The 18400-nt window shown below is 38.4% G+C and overlaps 1 protein-coding gene across 1 annotated transcript; it reads right to left on the minus strand.

The window, feature by feature from the left end:
* Window positions 1–231: 231 nt before the first annotated feature.
* LOC139469083 (parapinopsin-like) lies at window positions 232–5709 on the minus strand. Its single transcript, XM_071251209.1, has 3 exons — window positions 5044–5709; window positions 1579–1684; window positions 232–701 (listed from the first exon to the last, which is right to left on the minus strand). The coding sequence occupies exons 1-3, from the start codon at window positions 5707–5709 to the stop codon at window positions 244–246; spliced, it is 1230 nt and encodes a 409-aa protein (XP_071107310.1). The 3' UTR covers window positions 232–243.
* Between the last annotated feature and the right edge of the window lie 12691 nt (window positions 5710–18400).

The following is an 18400-nucleotide window of genomic DNA, read 5'->3' on the forward strand; positions in this document are numbered from 1 at the left end:
AAATAAGGTTCAGCATAATGTGAAACCTTTGCAGACTTAAATGTCTGTACGTATCGTTGACAATTGATACCTTAAGCTGGTCACAGGAACAAAAAGATTCGATTTCATATACATGGAATGTAAAATGTAACCAGTGTAAAAACTCTCACTAGGCACAACGTTACAAGTGGCATGATATAATATTATTTCCTTAATTAAAGTAAGGAATCACTTTTTGATCAACTTCTGTATTATACATTGGACTCACAGGTCCGCCTTATTTCCCATACTCAGGTCGGACAGCTCAATTCTCACACATCTACCATTCACAGGCGACACCCTTGGCGATAATTCTTCCACAACAGTTTGATCGACAGGAATTTGATCCTTCATTAAAGTTAGATCAAACATTTGACCGGCTTTGGTTTTCTTTTCACAGGAGAATCCAGACCTTGTTTTGTATGTCCTATCTTCAGAGGACCCCAGTCTCGCGTCAGTGTTGTTATCAAGGTCCTTCTTCAATGGCGAGCAGGGTAGGAGTTCATAGAGAGCATTTCTAAATTGAGCATTTGTGGCTATGTAAATCACAGGGTTCCATAACCCAGAGCACTTAGCAACAAGGGCTGGAACTGTTGCCATTAACGGAGAAATAATCTTAGCTGCACCAAACGCCGACATGAACGATACGATTGTATATGGCAGCCATGACAACAGATACATACCTAAAACAGAAGAAAGTAAATGGAAATTGATGGATAAACTTTATAGTTTCTATCACCATATTTAACTTCATAATCGCAACACAAGGGTGCCCCAAATGATACGATTAGTAGAAATGAAGCATTCACCAAACTAGAAATGATAATAATCAAACAGTCGTCTAAGACCACATCTAGATGAACGTTTTGAACATTTATAAATGGAAACAATAGGCGAAGGAGGGAGTGCGATTTTACGCTGCTTTTAGCAATATTCCAGCAACATCATGGCGGGGGACACCAGAAATGTGTTTCACACATTGTACCCAGGTGAGGAATCGAACCCGGGGCTCAGGCTTTTCATTTCTGGTGTCCTTCAACGCTGGAAGATTGCTAAAAGCGACGTAAACCCATACTCACTCTCTCATTCGATATACAGTTGGAAATACTTGGCACGTGGCATGTGGTCCTGTACACAGCGCACAGATCACAAATCAGGTGAGGTTATGCAACGTTGGTCGAAGAGTAGTGGGATGGGTGACCCCGTTAAGCAGCTTGACAGCTTGAGGGTTTCTAGGGCTTCGGTCCTGCCCCACACTGAAGCACATGTACCACATGTGGTGTCCTTAGGCAAGTGACTTTGTTTGAAATGTGCATCTGTTCACCCAGCAGTGAGCTGGTACCCGGTTGGATGAGATGGTAATGTGGCTGTTAACCTAGCGCCTCACAGGCAGCTTGGGTTGTATAGTCCCCAAGGAACTGAGAATGAAAATCGAGTGCTCACTGATCCATTGACCGGGGTAATAATATGTAAGCGCCATGAGCTCACGAGCTGGTATGGAGTTTGGTGCCATACAAATGGACTCATTATTATTATTAATACTTCATTTTATATACTTACAAACCATGAGTAAACATGTTCTGAACAATTTTCTTTCCAGCTTGAGATTCTTTCTTGCCACTCGACTCTTTGAGTTCCACACATTACATTTTACAATATTGCGGATCTAAAATGAAAATGTGAAATTGAATTATTTTTAATTTACTGAACAAGCAAATATGTGTAAATACCGCATACAAATTTCTGTGATTTGAATAATAGGATTTGATAGTATGTAATCTTTACAATCTGCAATTAAAATTAAACCTCAATAGTTCTTTTGGGATTGTGTTTGTGTGTATGCACGTTGTTGTTTTAAAGGGACGCATGGCCAGCATAGACACGTTTAATTTATAGTTGCAGGATCTGATCAAATGAGCAGATTTTCTTTAGACCTCTATTCAGCCTGTGTGTACAATCTCTGGATGAAATCCATTATAGGAAACCAATATTCAACGGTACTGAACGCAGCAGCCTTTGTGACGCTCGGGAGACATTGTAATCTTCCCAATATGCATGTGTAGTTTCATCTGACATATTACCGATAACAAGCTGTACAGAACTGACAACGTTATTGAACATCGGACATAAAGGGATTTAGCTCTCATGTTCATGTTAACGTAAGAATAATGTAACAATGTCATACTATCCAGCGTTAAATACTCGCCTTTCTTGGACCATGAAGCTGAGATTAGAATGATATTGCCTGGGAAATATTACTTTTTTCACTTAATTGAACCGTCTGTCTCGCTAGTACAATTGTATCAAAGAACGTATGCGTTAGTAAGTGAATTTTAGTTTTCGTCTGAGTCAACGCTGTACTATCACTTTCAAGGCGGTTTGAAAGCATTCAATTCATTACAACCCTTTAGCCAATAGATCGGTTCGTTATAACACTAATTCTGAAGAAATATAACAATCATTCAATATAAGTAAACGTTCTGGCGAAAAAACGTGCCAATGTTATGCTGGTTAGAAATGAAACATCAGGAAGTTGTAATTCGATAGTGATGTATTTGATACAGGTATCATATTTCAGTTTTGACCTTACATTTGCAGCGTGCCAGCCACTTTTTAGCCTAATAACGTATGGTACCTTTTGTAATTGTTTGGTCTGATCAATTTTCCATGTAGATACTTTCTTTTGTCCTGCAGTGCATCTATTTTTCGATCCCAGTTAAACAGCCAACCATGACCCCAAATCTGGCCGAATAATTTTGACTTACCCTATAAATCCCTTTAATCCATCATAACCGTTTCACACATCAGTGTCTGTTATGTTAACTTATTATTACACTTTGTGTTTATCCAGACCCTTCACTCCAAGTAACACTCAAACCAACACCTCTTTTGTTCTGAACTCATCTTGATGTGTCAGTTGTGATCTCTGGATTGTATGTTATCATGTAAGCTGAATCTACCACTTCTGTAATAAACCTATCCATGATTTATTGAAATCTCTCATACCCAATGTTCCATTCCCGGCTCATGTTACTTTGTTCACCATCCGTTCGTCATTATTTTAGAGATAGTTTTAAGAACCTTGGTTAGCACATTCACAACATAGTGTAGAAGTGCCTTATGATTCTCCCAATTATTTCGTAATTATATAAATCTTATAAATTTAGACTTGATTTGAATTGAATCTTAACAATTTGTACCTCAGTTCTTTTATGTACTTCTCCATGAACTTTGTACACTATCAGTGTAAAACCGTATCTTTGTTCTTTAAAAATCTTAAAATTATTTCATAGTTTCTTCTTTCAATTCAATGGCACACCTGTAGACCATGCAACAAACAAAGCTATAAAACGATTCTTAGTATTAGAAATTCACCATGTTTTGAGGGATCAGCACGCTCCCAGCTTTTGTACCGTGTACCTTAATTTGGTAACTACCCGTAAAGTGTAGGGCTGCCACAATACCTGCCTAAAATCCAATTCGTGATATCAGAATGAGTGATTTTGTGCAGTTTATTGCCTTTGCTTATCATTACAGTCTTACTACAGCAGATAATTGTACAAAGTTTTATGGAGATGTTGTACTGTATCTTTTGTACAAGCAGGTGGACAAACTGATAATCTACAATGTCACATTTGATTCCACATATCATTGTCATTTATATTGGACAATTGGCGGGACATGTAGATGACATAGTCTTTTTGTTAATACTTGCATTACTCCTCCGAGAGATGCCAGTTTGCAATTGTCATACCATTAGTCGTTGGGGCATGATCGTTAAGGCATATATTTAATCCTATCTCTGCGCCTTTGCTGTGTGTAGGGGCTCGGGTATCTTCATACGGTATTGGGAACCCAACACGCGTCTATACTTGAAGTTCTACTGATGACATTTACTGCAATGTACCACACACGCAAGTGTGGATTGATTTCACCTACGCGGTTTTGTCTCGTGTTCATGATGGACATAATATGTAATAAAAAAGACTTCTGTTTGACTTCAGCATAACCTATGAATGCAGACAAAATACGACAATATCTCTAACTGTTTGTTCGACAACAGGGACGTTTATGATTTCATCATTGACATAAACTGAGTAAATATGATTGGAACCTGCCTTTAAGGGCAGCTACACTCCAACTCCCACTCGTATACAACTTGGGCAATACAATTAAAATGCTTATTTCTGTGTATGTGTTGAGTCGTCCAACTGACTATTACGCGCTGACATAAAAAAAATCATGATTATACATACAATATATTAATAGGAAACAGTAAACGTGATAATGAATTGGCTGTTATCTGCTAAATAATAAATATAGTTATTACGATTTTCTGGTCTTACAGATTGATTATTGGAAATAGCAGTCATGACACTATTACTTAGAAGTTGTTTTAATCAAGGTCACAACATTCAAGGCCTCAGTAAAGCTTTCAAAATGTTTTATGGTAGACATGTGGGGGACATATCCAAATTTGACAAAAATGACAATACAATTCCCTATTTTGACTTGTACCATATGTTCCCGTGTGTTTTCAGGTTACTTGCCTTTGCATGTGTTTGTGACGGTGCTACAAGTAGGGCAGGATATGCTCACCCTTTTGCGAACGCCTGGTATCATTACTATTTAATAGTGATTCATAAACACATAAACACATGCTCATGATGTAGTCGGAATAGTACAATCTTTGTGCAGAGATTCCTATTGGATATTGAAAGGGTATTTTCGCTTTATTTACAAGGGTAGCTTGATTCCGCTCTAAAGCGTGCCATTGTAATAGAAGAAAGTCAACCAGAAGATGCCTTCCATTTTTAACTTTTGTACAGCTCAAAAAGAAAAAGACAAACAAGACATTTTCGAAATAAATTGAAATTATGAAATGTTTGGAAAAACGATTGGGAAAGTTTTCGGCCCTAGCAAACATCAGTACGTTATAAATGGGGTTCAGCTCTAAATATTTCACATGATGAATAGGAACACGGTCAAGTTATGTTTGCTATTGAGTGCACATCCTCAACTCACCGTCATATAAACATGATAGTAGGAGAAGGCCATGAGAAACAAGGGGAAGATAAAGCAGAAGGAGAAGATGACGATGATGTAGCTGAAGTTGACGGGGTCTTCGCTCTGCCATACAATACTACAAGAAATCCCGACCCCTTCCAAGCTATAATGATTCCATCCTACCAGAGGAAGAGCTGCCCAGAAGAAGCCCAACCCCCAGCACACGGAGATAGCGGTAGCTGCGACACGATGGGTAATCTTATAGGACATGAGAGGCTTCGAAATCACAATGTATCTGTCGACTGATATGGCGGCCAGAAGGTACATGGAGGTAAGGCCTAGGAAGTACACCATGAATCCTTCTAGAACACAGACCACATCACCAAACACCCACCCATGGCTAAAACTGGCTGCACATGCCATAGATGAACAAAGTGCCATCAGAATGTCACATATGCTTAACGACATGATGAATAGATTTGTCGGCGAGCGTAGTGTCTTATTTCTGATGAACACCAGTAATCCGCATCCGTTGGCGAAAAAAGCGAAAATTGAAACAGTGGTGAAGATTGAACCCATGACTTTGTATCCAAGTGCGGGTAGGTGAGTGAAAGTTGTAGGATCGACTGTAGTCACTGTAGGCACTGTAACAGTGTTGATGTTAAAGACTGAATACGATGCCATACTCAACAGGTTTGATCAGTTTTCTGCATTGAAGAATATTAATCTTAAAAACAAAACATGGTGTCTTCCTTCATCATGTCCTCTGAGGTCATGTCCATTGTGTTTGTCCAGAATACCAAGAGGGGTGTCACCTTAAACTCTTATATGTGTGCTCCATGACATCGCGAATCCTGCAAAAACAATAAAAAAAATGTTATATGAGAGTTGTGCCGTTAATTCATTAACATTAATTTGGCTCACATGCAGTAGCGCATCAATTAGTGCTCCGTTGCCAGTCAAGTCCTCTTTCATGTGGTCATAATGCACGAATGTTTGATGGTGGCTAAAATGTTACAAACAAGAAAATCGATATTTGATGGTGATTTTTTTATGCGGGCATCACAGATGTGGTTTTTGCAGTGTTTCGGCCACTGTTTACAGCATAATAACGTTTTGATAACGTTTGTTTTTGGTCGAATCCAATTTTCAAATATATACTTCTTTGGCCTAGCAGTTTAGTTCACATATTAACGACATGTATAACATTTGCATGTGTGTAATATTTTCCTTTGAAGAATTGCACCATTGTCCGACAAATTAACTGACTCTTACTAATCTTCATCTGACCCGAAGCGATATCTGAATGTGTTTTTACATCAATTAATCAAATCTAAATTATTATATTTGTGTTTCTGTCGTGACACTTCTTGCTAGAACTGGAACAAAAAGTGGGATTGTTGTGTTAAATATATAGTATTTCAGTTAAATCACGGCGTGTCAGCCAGATGTGGTTGGAAAGATTGAAGTGATGCAGGCCTTTGAGGGTTACCACTTTGGTGAAACCCAAGAGTACGGGAATTGATCTACGAAACATAAAGGTTACATTGTAAAACGACTATAGGTGTTTGGTTTGGCTAAAGGTACGGCTCTGCACAGCGATTTGCAATGCCTGAGACGAATGATCCACGTGTGCAGCTGTTATAAAAAAAGCTGTTCTCAAAATAATGACGGTGCTTGGTTTATCGGTTGACAGAGGTGAGTGTTCATCGTACAAGGATTTATTAAGATGGTTAGTTTTGGATGATTAATGAGTGAAACTGATTCTTGTCAAGTCTTGTCCAGAGTAGTGTGAATACAACTGCAACAGTTTATCTGGCAACTACGGGCAGAAGCCATGTGGATAATAATCAATGGGAATTAAAATTAAAATCATATATGCATACATGTATATCATGCTACTTTTTTATGCAATAAAAGGAGCAATTAGTAATGTGTTGTATATAATTAGTAATGTGTTGTATATTAATTAGTAATGTGTAGTCAAAAACGAAAGATGACAGTGCCTTTTGCAGTTAAACGTAAGTTGAATGTATTTTTCTTCTTTTGAGGAGGGATGTAATACTTCACGATTGAAGTGAGGTATAACGCTGTAAATAACCAATCAATACCAACGTTTAACCGTTTTTAATTCGACTTCCCTTGATCATTGTTATTTTTCTACGTCGTTGTTGCCCTCAGCTTAGTTGTCACATTTGGTCAGCTGTAACTTTGGTATTTATTGGAGGAGAGAAATATATAATTTGATATTACGGGGGTGACACAGTTTTCGTCACTAGGGAATTGAAATTGAAGTTAAATGTACCATAAAGCCAATTTCCCAAATGACAAAGAAATCGTTCATGATTGGATGCTTTGGGCGTTTCTTTGCAGAGGTGAAAACAGGGTTCTCGCATTATAGGGTGAAATGAGGTTTAACGTCGCATATAGGATTATTGCACTATATAGCGACGTGCATGCACGTGTGTGTGCTTGTGTGTGCGCGTGCGTGCGTACCAGTACGGACGAATGCCGAGTTAATAGTGCTAGCCCACTGAGATACCATGCTGCAGTTTAACATTAGAATATTCCGTTCAAACACGTTATGTTGACTGCGCGCCGACCAGTTTTAGCCCCTTAATGCCGAGCTCCAGACAGGATAACAACAACTCTTTTAACGCTTTCTTTTATTGCGCAGCCAGGGAACGAACCACGAGTTTTCACTCTCCGGGCGAACGCTCTATCCACTAGTTCTTTCTGAGTTGGTCCTCGCCTTGTACCTGTATTGGGAAACTATTCCGAGCCTTCGGCGTGACGATCGAACGTGTTAGCTATTGGGCTATACCACGGCTCCTGTAAATAATTTGATTTTGTCCAACAAACAGTGATTTAAGCTTGAGCAATGATCCCCGCCATCGGAATGCGATAACACGCTCTAAGCCATGTCACACAGCCTGACAATCCAATTGACCCTCACGACACGCAGAGGTACTGGGGACATATTTTCCCCGGAATCGGCACGAGGGTTACGATTATCCGGACAACCATTCCATACTACCCATGACTGTATACATTAATATTATTATGTACATGATTAACCATGGAATGATGACAGGGTGTTGATAAAATCTTCAAATGATTCTCATGAACTTAGAAATTGATGCCACACCCTCCACTGCTGACGCAATTACCTTGTATCAGCTCCTCGAAACGATTTTCAGTATACAAATATTTCTTCACTACCGCTAATGTAACAATAAACTGAGGATGATATAGAGATTATAACATTTGTGATTGTATCATACATGTTCCGCAACATCAGAAATACATTCACATACATACATTCTAGGTGTCCCCAAATCAAATATATTCGTTAAAGTATAACTTCAAAATGTATAATAGTGTTATACTCACACGTGAATCTATTTCTGAGTTTCAAATCAAATTGAATTTCCGAAGACATGCTTTCTTTTCCTGTCGCCGGTAGTGATGAATATCATGTTTGACTACATGGGAAATGAGACTATAATTTGAATATATCTCCGACATCGGCCATTCCTGCATTTTAACGAGTATCGCGATCTTTCTTGAAATTAAAGCAAATTGGCTAACATGTACGTATTCTATTTACATACACGTCTACCCTATCCAGCGGCAGGTTTTCAATGCACAGAACTCAGCATGGTCTGTATGAACGCCCAATTTAGCTTGAACAATAAAGATAATTTCCGGGATATTTCTAAGCATCTTTCCTGTTTACAGCAGTTCTAATTAACTTAATGGAATGTAGGAATTGGAATCTGTCTTTGTGGTCCAATCAACTTTGATCACAATAATAGAAGACTAATTGTAAAATGAATGACCATGAATATAGTTTGTGTATTCAGAGATAACAATGTACAGCACGGTAACATCTACGGGTAACCAACATGTAGCTCGGCCTTGAAAGCACAGAATGTTATCTCCTTTTTACTATGGCGAAATCAAACGCGAACTGCTTTGATGTTAGTGAATATATTGAGCGAAGCGAGATGGGTTGGGTCCAATGTTTTGAGTGGGTTGTCGATCGGATTTTAGAACACGGATACTATCCATTAAACAAAGTATGGTGCTTTCTGTGATCGAACATTGCTTTAATATCATCAACATACTTTACACCAACACATAACAGGCATTGAAAGGGTACAGCACACCTACTTCATAATCCAGCATAAACTTGCCACCCCAAACATCTGGGATTCGAACACACGCATAACTGTTGTCTTTTTGTTTCAGTTTGAGTGAGTAAGTTAAAATTTAACGACACATCGGCAATATTTCATCCGTATCGTGACGAGAACATTAATAATAGTACATAAATTGAGACTACAAAACCTGTTGACAAAGGACAGTAAAACATAAGTAAGGATAAGATTTATGGATGAACAACTTCTTTATTACAATGAGGAGTGACATGTCGGTATAAAAAAATACATCACTTGCTTGATAACGCTGTTAGAACCTACAAAGAAACGTCGCTCCTAATTGTAATAGAGAAGTTGTTCATCCATAAATTTTATCCTTACTTAGTACTCCAACTTCTGAATGCCTCTCAAAGAAGACAGTAAAACTACTAGATTGTCACAGATATATATTTTAGAACAAGTATGAAGCTATAAATATAGGTATCTGTGAATACTTTACAAATATAAATACATATAAAAAATATGAAATGTCGTATTGAAGACAGTGTGTCGTTCTTACAAAATTGGTCAACAGGCGCAAAGCCTATTTGAATACCTGTCGGATACAAAAATACGTATATAATACACATATTACAACACACAGTGGATTGCAAATGATTCAACATCAGATATATATAAAAGTAGAAAAATGTCAAACATACTTTTAAGACTTTTAAAACGTTTTGTTATCTTAAATTAGATTCAAATAGTCCAATATTTGTATGACATACATTTTGAAACCATTTATATAAAAGAAACTCTTCAATCTTATATTCGTATATTTGTTACATTGAAATAGATAATGACACGTTACATATCGGCACTCCTTTTATCTGGATCTAAGGATAAAATCCAATCTGTTTTCGAGGCTTCGAGTGAAGTTTTCACCCGACATTCAAGTGTACTCTTTATCGCTGTGCACAACAAGTAATAAGTGGATAGAAGAAATACGATACCCAATAAATGATCAAAGAGAGCAAAAGACAAACTGATGAATGTACTGTATTTTATAACTCCAATTGTACGAAAGCGCGACTGAATACAATAACACAGTTAAATTTGTGGAAGTTAACGACATGCCGAAAAATCCGCCTTGCACAGCTACTCCGCCCAGTCGGTAATGGTCGGAAAATCATCACCACACCATAACGGGACAACCAACACATTGAACTGTTCCCTGGACTGTGTGCATGGCCAGTATTAGGTGTGGCGGACGCCAGAAGTCCTGTGAGTTGCGTGTAGACATAGAAATTGACATTCATCGGGCCAGTACATTCGTCGCGAGGCTGCAGGGTCATGACGATGCAGTGCTATGCATTATACATAATATCTTTCCTTTTGATTATTTTTGGTGAACAAGTCTACTCGTTGGGTATCGAGCTGCTCCTAAAGGAAATTTACAGTTAACTATAAATGAGGGATTAACTCATTTATAAAGTCTATTAAAACAAGTGTCTTGAAGGAAAACATTCTGAAGGCAATATTTGTGACAAAAACGATAAAACCTTCTCGTATTCCGGAAACTACCGAGAGTTAATGAGTAAAGTTGTCACCACGCGACTGACGTCATAATGGTGAGTTGACTTGCAGACGATCACTGTTTCTGTCTAGTGTTACGTCGCTTACTAGTGTGTCACCTGACAATGCCATCGATGACAACGTTCAATTTTCGCTCAATGACTGTACACATATTTTTCCACATCGATATGAGCCAGTGGTTAGTCTGAATAGTATTGACAATAATTGCTATATCTTCCAGAACCAATGTTATTCTCTTCCAGACCTGCAAGAAAACTTCAAATAGATAAATCAGATATATATCAACGCCAATTGTCAGCTGAAACAGATTAAATAATGCTTATTCTTTGATGCACAAAATGCTGAATACTTCTCGAAGTTATCTGCACGACATATCGGCATTTATCACGATAATAAAACACCACATTTCAGCTTCAGAGACTCAATGGCGACATCCCAAATATAAGACGACAGCTTGTACGTAATCTCGCTTTGACCAGACAAATCAGTTATTACTGTAAGTAACACCCTCGACATAGGTGAACGATGACACGCATCAAGAAACTCACCAAAGCTGACCAACCGATCCATTCACTCGCCTCTTTTGGCAATAGTTTATAGGATACTGGAGAACTATTCAAACACGGAATCGCTGCTGGTCAAATTACGTTTTCCACTTAGAAGAAACTAAATGATCATCAAATATAATCTTAAAACTTCAGTTTTTCCACGTTCCTGCTCTTCAGAAAAAGTGAGATTGGAAAGTTGTTTTCTGACTTCGCAATTTTGTGATTTCCAATGTGTATTCTGTCAGTTCATTTATAATAGGCTCCCGCGTAGCGTCATCCCAAACGTTCATTCAAAGCAAATGATTATCAGTTACATTTAAAGTGATCAGAAAATGCAACTAACGGTATAAATAAAATATCTTTGCTGAGGATTATCACCTGCATTTTACTATGAAATACCAAAAGGCTTTTTAACAGGTTTGGTTGCATTTGTGCAAAAATGTAGCAAAGGTTGTCCAGTAAAGGTCAGGGAATACAATCAGCCAAATGAATGCCTAGAGAATCTGCATGTGAAAAGTGTACACATATGTGCAGAGACATTTGCGCCGGTTTGAAGTATTCCTGGGGTAATAATTATACAAAGCAGCATCAAACCGAACGTTCTCACCCATCCACTTTCAAAGACAATAAGCCCAGCTGTTGGACGTTGATTTCCAGGGAATTGAGACACGGTGGGATAATTGTTTGCAAGATTTGATTCACCAGATGCGTGTATCGTCAATTCAAAGACTTTATTTCACCCTAATAGTGCATATAGTTTAAATTGATCCGAGAGAATCAGTGGAGGAGTTTAAGGAATGAAACGTGATTCGGAGGCTTGTAAAATGTAGAGGAATATTAGGTAAGATGTATTAACCTCTTTATTTAATGAGGAAATGCGAGGACATTGTCGCGTCCTATATTACCGTCACAAGCTCTCTATCTCACTTAATCCCGGTCAAATGTCACGTTATAAATGTAGTACTATGGCAGTGGATTCAAGAACAATCTCTCATTGTACCAACACCGGTCGTGTTTGAAACTGAACCCCAAGGACACTGGCTGCATTTACTTCTGCCCCACTGCACTGATACGTTGATAGTGAGTTTGGTTTAACGCAGCATTTCAGATTGAGTATTTCGGCTATGTAACGGCGTGCCGGCTTGATGTTGGGGTGCCCTAAAGTGATACATGTACGTACTACTAGCATTCTGTCCACGACGTTTACCACTTTAGATGAAATGAACGAATGTTTACATTCTGCATACGAAAGAGTATGCTCATTTGTTAAGTATATTAAATAATCCTTTTTTTCTGAAAATATATGAGTTTAAACTATTTTTTCTTGGATTATTTATTAATCTAGGAAGGAAAATAGAAGGGAGAATTCAGGACCTGGTATCCAGATCAACCCAGATGCCATACAGCTTTTTCTTTGATGTTTGCAAACGGTGTAATACATGTTTCTGATACGGTGTTTGGTTTGCAGAAAAGAGTAGACACGTCTTGAACAATAGTGGTATTCTTTCCAGATATGAAAGGAAGAAGTATGTTTTTTTATCGAATAAGTATTTAGGTGTTTGTCTTGCAACGAATGTGTCTTGGTCAACAATACTGCAATGGTGCAGCATCTCAGGCCAAAAAGAAACTGTTTCCTATCTTGAAAGCACTTGTGACATATAAAGCTATTCCGAATAGAACAATCGGCAATTTTGAAAAAAAGTGTAGTCGGAGTAGGCTTGGTGCAATTGCAGGGATGTAACTTCACGTTGTAACAGGATAATGTCCGCCCACATATTGCACATGTTGTAACATACATTTTGAGGCACCATAACATTGCTGTACTGCCATGGCCGGATGTTTCTCAAGATCTCTCCCCCATACAACATGTCTAGTGTGCGATTAAACGACGCCAACAACAGGATCAGAACCAGCCATTCTTAACAATTCATAGCCATATTTGATTCAACGTTTAAACGCCAATATTCATAGTGGATATCTGTCATATTGTCCTCTTTCGACCTTGACCTTGCACTGCCATCAGTGCTGCCCAGATGAAACCTGGACTCACCTGTGAACACTGTACTGTCCCAGTTTTGTCTTCAGAACATCAGATGTTGTCTACATCAGGCTAGGCGTGCCTGACGGGGACGTGTTAGCCAAAGTGGGCATATCAGTTCTGTCACGAATTGGCCTCAACCAAAGAATTGTCCGAGCTGTCAATGTGGCAGATTGGTACCAATTCTGTTGATGCTCAACCGAATAGGGTCGTCTTGACATCAGACGTGGACGACCGGCCCATGGCATGTCATGAGTGTAGCCCTGTACTGTAAATATAAACTGCAAAATGTGCCAGTGTGAGGTACTGTAAATATAAACAGCAAAATGTGCTAGTTTGAGGCACTGTAAATATAAAATGCAAAATGTGCTAGTGTGAGGTACTGTAAATATAAACTGCAAAATGTGATAGTGTGAGGTACTGTAAATATAAACTGCAAAATATGCTAATGTGAGGTACTGTAAATATAAATTGCAAAATGTGATAGTGTGAGGTACTGTAAATATAAACTGCAAAATGTGCTAGTTTGAGGTACTGGAAATATAAACTGCAAAATGTGCTAGTGTGTGGTACTGGAAATATTAACTGCAAAATGTGGTAGTGTGAGGTACTGTAAATATAAACTGCAAAATGTGCTAATGTGAGGTACTGTAAATATAAACTGCAAAATGTGCTAGTGTGAGGTACTGTAAATATAAACTGCAAAATGTGATAGTGTGAGGTACTGTAAATATAAATTGCAAAATGTGATAGTGTGAGGTACTGTAAATATAAACTGCAAAATGTGCTAGTGTGAGGTACTGTAAATATTAACTGCAAAATGTGGTAGTGTGAGGTACTGTAAATATAAAATGCAAAATGTGGTAGTGTGATGTACTGTAAATATAAATTGCAAAATGTGCTAGTGTGAGGTACTGTAAATATAAACTGCAAAATGTGCTAGTGTGTGGTACTGTAAATATAAACTGCAAAATGTGGTAGTGTGCACGTGTGGTACTGTAAATATAAACTGCAAAATGTGCCAGTGTGACGTACTGTAAATATAAACTGCAAAATGTGATAATGTGTGGTACTGTAAATATAAACCGCAAAATGTGCTAGTACGAGGTACTGTAAATATAAACTGCAAAATGTGCTAGTGTGAGGTACTGTAAATATAATCTGCAAACTGTCTTTCATTACCATAAGAAAACTCTCTTAAAGCAGATTCCATTGTACGACTATATCATAAGCATTTGATTATGACAAACTATCACAGTAATTGTCAGTACGCTGAACACGATAAAACTCAGTGTTATTACACTCGCCATATATCGATAGCTTACTTGAGAAACATCAACAATCACATACACATTGTAATTGTTCAATATATTTGAGCTGAAGCTATTGATGTCAGGAACATTTGAAAGAATTATCATGAACTATAATAATATTCTATCGTGAACCATATTAACACGGATGCATATTAATTAAAACGAACAAGAGCTCGGATGCAGGGGTAGTAAGCCTCGACAAATAAAATAAGGGGAATTTTACATGGAGCGAATATCGTAAAGACGTTTAAGCTGTCATTGGTTGCTATTGCCCAGAGTGATATTACCTACATGGTAATAATTGAGGATTAAAAAGCCATCATCCGTTGTAGGTTTACAGGAGAAATCTCTGGCAGATACATGACTTGATGGAATACATGGAAATTAGTAAAATTGCAATCCAAGACATAATTGTATTGGCAATTGATACAAACATCATGCTTGGTAATAAAAGGGCCCCAAAACCCGCCCCTATTTCATTCACAGTTTATGTCCCTCGTGTAATAAAAATAATATGTGAAATTGATATATCTAAATCATACAAATATAAAGGTAATATAAATGTGGAACCAAATACCAACCCAAAGTTCCTCATTTTCTTTCAAATCTTAATTTGTAGCTGTAACTCAACACCATACAATCAAAGTCTTCTTGGACCGACTTACATTTCGAATTTTTATTTCTTTGAACTTGCTTGCATCTTATACTTGGCTACATAAATGACACCCTTGTTATTCCCCCTAGCCTATCATGGCAACATGTCCTATTATGCCCCTAAGAATGTCTTTATTCGTCTTTGTCTAATCTTGATGGAGCAGGACATGTAGCACCAGTCAATTGATCTCCCAGGGTTACTTTCATTACACACGCCCTTTCATGCTTGCCAAGGAAATACATAAAAATATCCATGAGAGAGTCACTACATGTTTGGCAGGATTTTATCTTAATTATTGTTTCATGATTCCTTTGGACATTCAGAGTTTGATTGTCGGATAAAGGTGTCATGTCATGTCATAATAATCCTTGGCTCGCATTCACGAATCGCATCAGCTCGCGAGAAGTATTTATCCGGAAGCACTTGGTTCAATGTCCTGTACTATAATCCGTTTTAAATCCTCTGTGCGTCAGACACATGATTAAACATTTCAGTGGAACACTGATTAGACAGGTTCGCTTATATGCTTAATGCGTAAGGGTACTCAAACGGTGACTGATACATCAGTCCTTGATGCTTCTGATGGTGCCTATTCGACAACAACAACAACAACAACTACTACTATTACTACTTCTACCACGGCTGCGCCTCCTCCTCCTCATCATCATTATCATCAGGCCGCCTCCGTGGTCTTGTGGTAGATCGTCCGCCCGGAGAGCTGAAGGTCCGGGGTGTGATCCCCGGCCGCGTCTTACCAAAAGACGTTAAAAGATGGTACTTGTTGTTACCATGCCTGGCGCTCGGCGAAAGGGGCTAAAACAAGGACTGGTCGGCTCGGAGTCCGTATACTGTGTCTGAGTGGGGTTGTCATGTTAAACTGCGGCATAGTATCTCAGAGAGCTAGCACTAAAAATCGGCATCAGTCCGGAATAGTACAAGCAGCCACGCAAACACATGCATGCACGTTGCTATATAAGTGCAATAATCTTGGACGCGACGTTAAACCCAATTTCACCTCACCTCACCTCACATTATCATCATCATCATCATACTACTTCTACTACTGCTGCTTCTGCGGCTGCGGCTCATCATCATCATACTACGGATACTGCTGCTACTACTACTACGACTACTTCTACTACTACTTCTACTGCTGCTACTACTACTACTACTACTGCGGCTACTACTACTACAACTACTACTTTTACTACTGCTGCTGCTCATCATCATCATCATACTGCTGCTACTACTACTGCTACTACTACTACTACTTCCACTACCACAGCTACTACTGCAGCTTCTACTACAACTAATGTAACAAACATAGTTTTACAAGAGCGATAATGAAAACAGGCATAAACACGTTTCCATGACTTGACAAACGAACTTGATTACGATACTTGGCAAAGCATCATAATGACCTTCTGCCACTTCATATGGAATTTAAAGAAACACCTTATGTACATCTATTAAACACTTTACTGCTCTTAAAATGTACATCGTAAATTATTTATTCATAGCAGTGTATAACATGATTTCTTTGTATATAGTCAAGTAATTTCATTGATGTTCTGTAAATAATGTATTTTCCCATGTAAAATCTTCGGATTCAACTCTGGAGGAAATAAAGAAATTCATTCATTCATTCATTCAACGGGCGTCCAAAAGTTCGTCAATAAGCCGCACCCCGGGCCCTTTTAGATCTGATAAGAAGCTGATAACAACCAATCAATATCAACACTGACAGCCTCAATTAGCAGTACACCAGCACAAGCAGTAATCTGTGCGTTGCAGTTTCACACCCGGCACAAATTACGTCTAGACCTTGAATCTACACCTAGTCTTTACAAATGGGCTCCAGACCATAGAGCGTAGCTCCCCATTTACCCGGATTGCTTGACCCTCCCCCCATCTCACTGATTTCCCTGACAGAAGTGATGTGATCGAGACAATGCCGTGTGTCCCCGCCACTCGCACTCTGCACCGCAGGGAAATATATTTTGAATAAATCCTGATAAATCATTATCCTGTATTAAGTCCGTGATACAGAGTGGCTTTTCGCTAACACCAGGTATCATCACTATTTGATAGTTTTTCATAAACACATGTTTGTTATATTCTTTTAAGCAGGGATTGCTTACGATTGTAGAAAAGGTTTAGTCGCTTGTATTATTTTGTATTACATACCTTCCAATAGGAGCACATTTCAGGACCATCATCCTCTTTTGTTAATAAATCCCCTTGTGGCGCATAACACGTACTTACAAATAATGGGGACGGTCACTGAAATCATTATAACCGTTTACGTTTCCGCTTGATGTTTTTGTTCTATTTGCGTAGCTGTTTGTCAATAGTAACGAGAATAATACGCCAACATAACGAAGTAATCAATACCCCAAAGAATAGACGAGTGCTCGGTAAAGGGTTGGTGGAATATGGAAGCAGCAGTCTGTCTTGAATGTTTATGTCAACCCAAATTAATCCCGTCATGATTTTACTTTGATTTTTAATGATGTATTTAATATGAAGAAGCTTTCAGATTAATCGTGCTGATTGTCCCAGATATATCCTATTCAACCATTCAGCAGAGCCATTTTTCGTGATTTTGCGGTTGATCATAAAAATTCGTACAGGCAGGGCAGCTGCAAAACAAAACTAAGCTCGGAATACCATTAAGCGGAACAATGCCAGCTGCACAGGGCCCTCTTGCACACTTAAATGTACGATGGTCATATATTCTAAAAAAGCGACAAAACCCTATACACAGACACAAGAAATCTCTGCCAAAAGCAGAGTCGACTTTATGATTCTGACTAAATGATGAGCATGTGTTTATGAATCACTTTCGCCAGGTCTTCGGGAGATAAGCACATCCTGTCCCACCGGTGGCATCCGCAACAAACACATGTAAAGTCAAGTCAATGGTTCACCTGACGAAACACACGGTGATACTGTACAAGTCAAGGGAACTGCATCATCAGATATATTTTTTTGTCACCGATGCGTCAAATTTGAAATGTCAACCGGAAAACATTTTAAAAGCTTTGATTAGGCCCTGGGTGTTGATCAAAAAATTTTTT

Source organism: Haliotis cracherodii, unplaced genomic scaffold (genome assembly GCF_022045235.1).
Source record: "Haliotis cracherodii isolate W230 unplaced genomic scaffold, xgHalCrac1.p SCAF_2, whole genome shotgun sequence".
In the NCBI taxonomy this organism is placed as follows: domain Eukaryota; kingdom Metazoa; phylum Mollusca; class Gastropoda; order Lepetellida; family Haliotidae; genus Haliotis; species Haliotis cracherodii.

Coding starts and splice junctions, on each gene's coding strand:
- LOC139469083 (XM_071251209.1), bottom strand. CDS start 5,709: ATGGCATCGTATTCAGTCTTTAACATCAACACTGTTACAGTGCCTACA. Junction 1,685..5,043: donor ACTATCATGTTTATATGACG/GTGAGTTGAGGA, acceptor TTTTCATTTTAG/ATCCGCAATATTGTAAAATG. Junction 702..1,578: donor AACATGTTTACTCATGGTTT/GTAAGTATATAA, acceptor CTTCTGTTTTAG/GTATGTATCTGTTGTCATGG.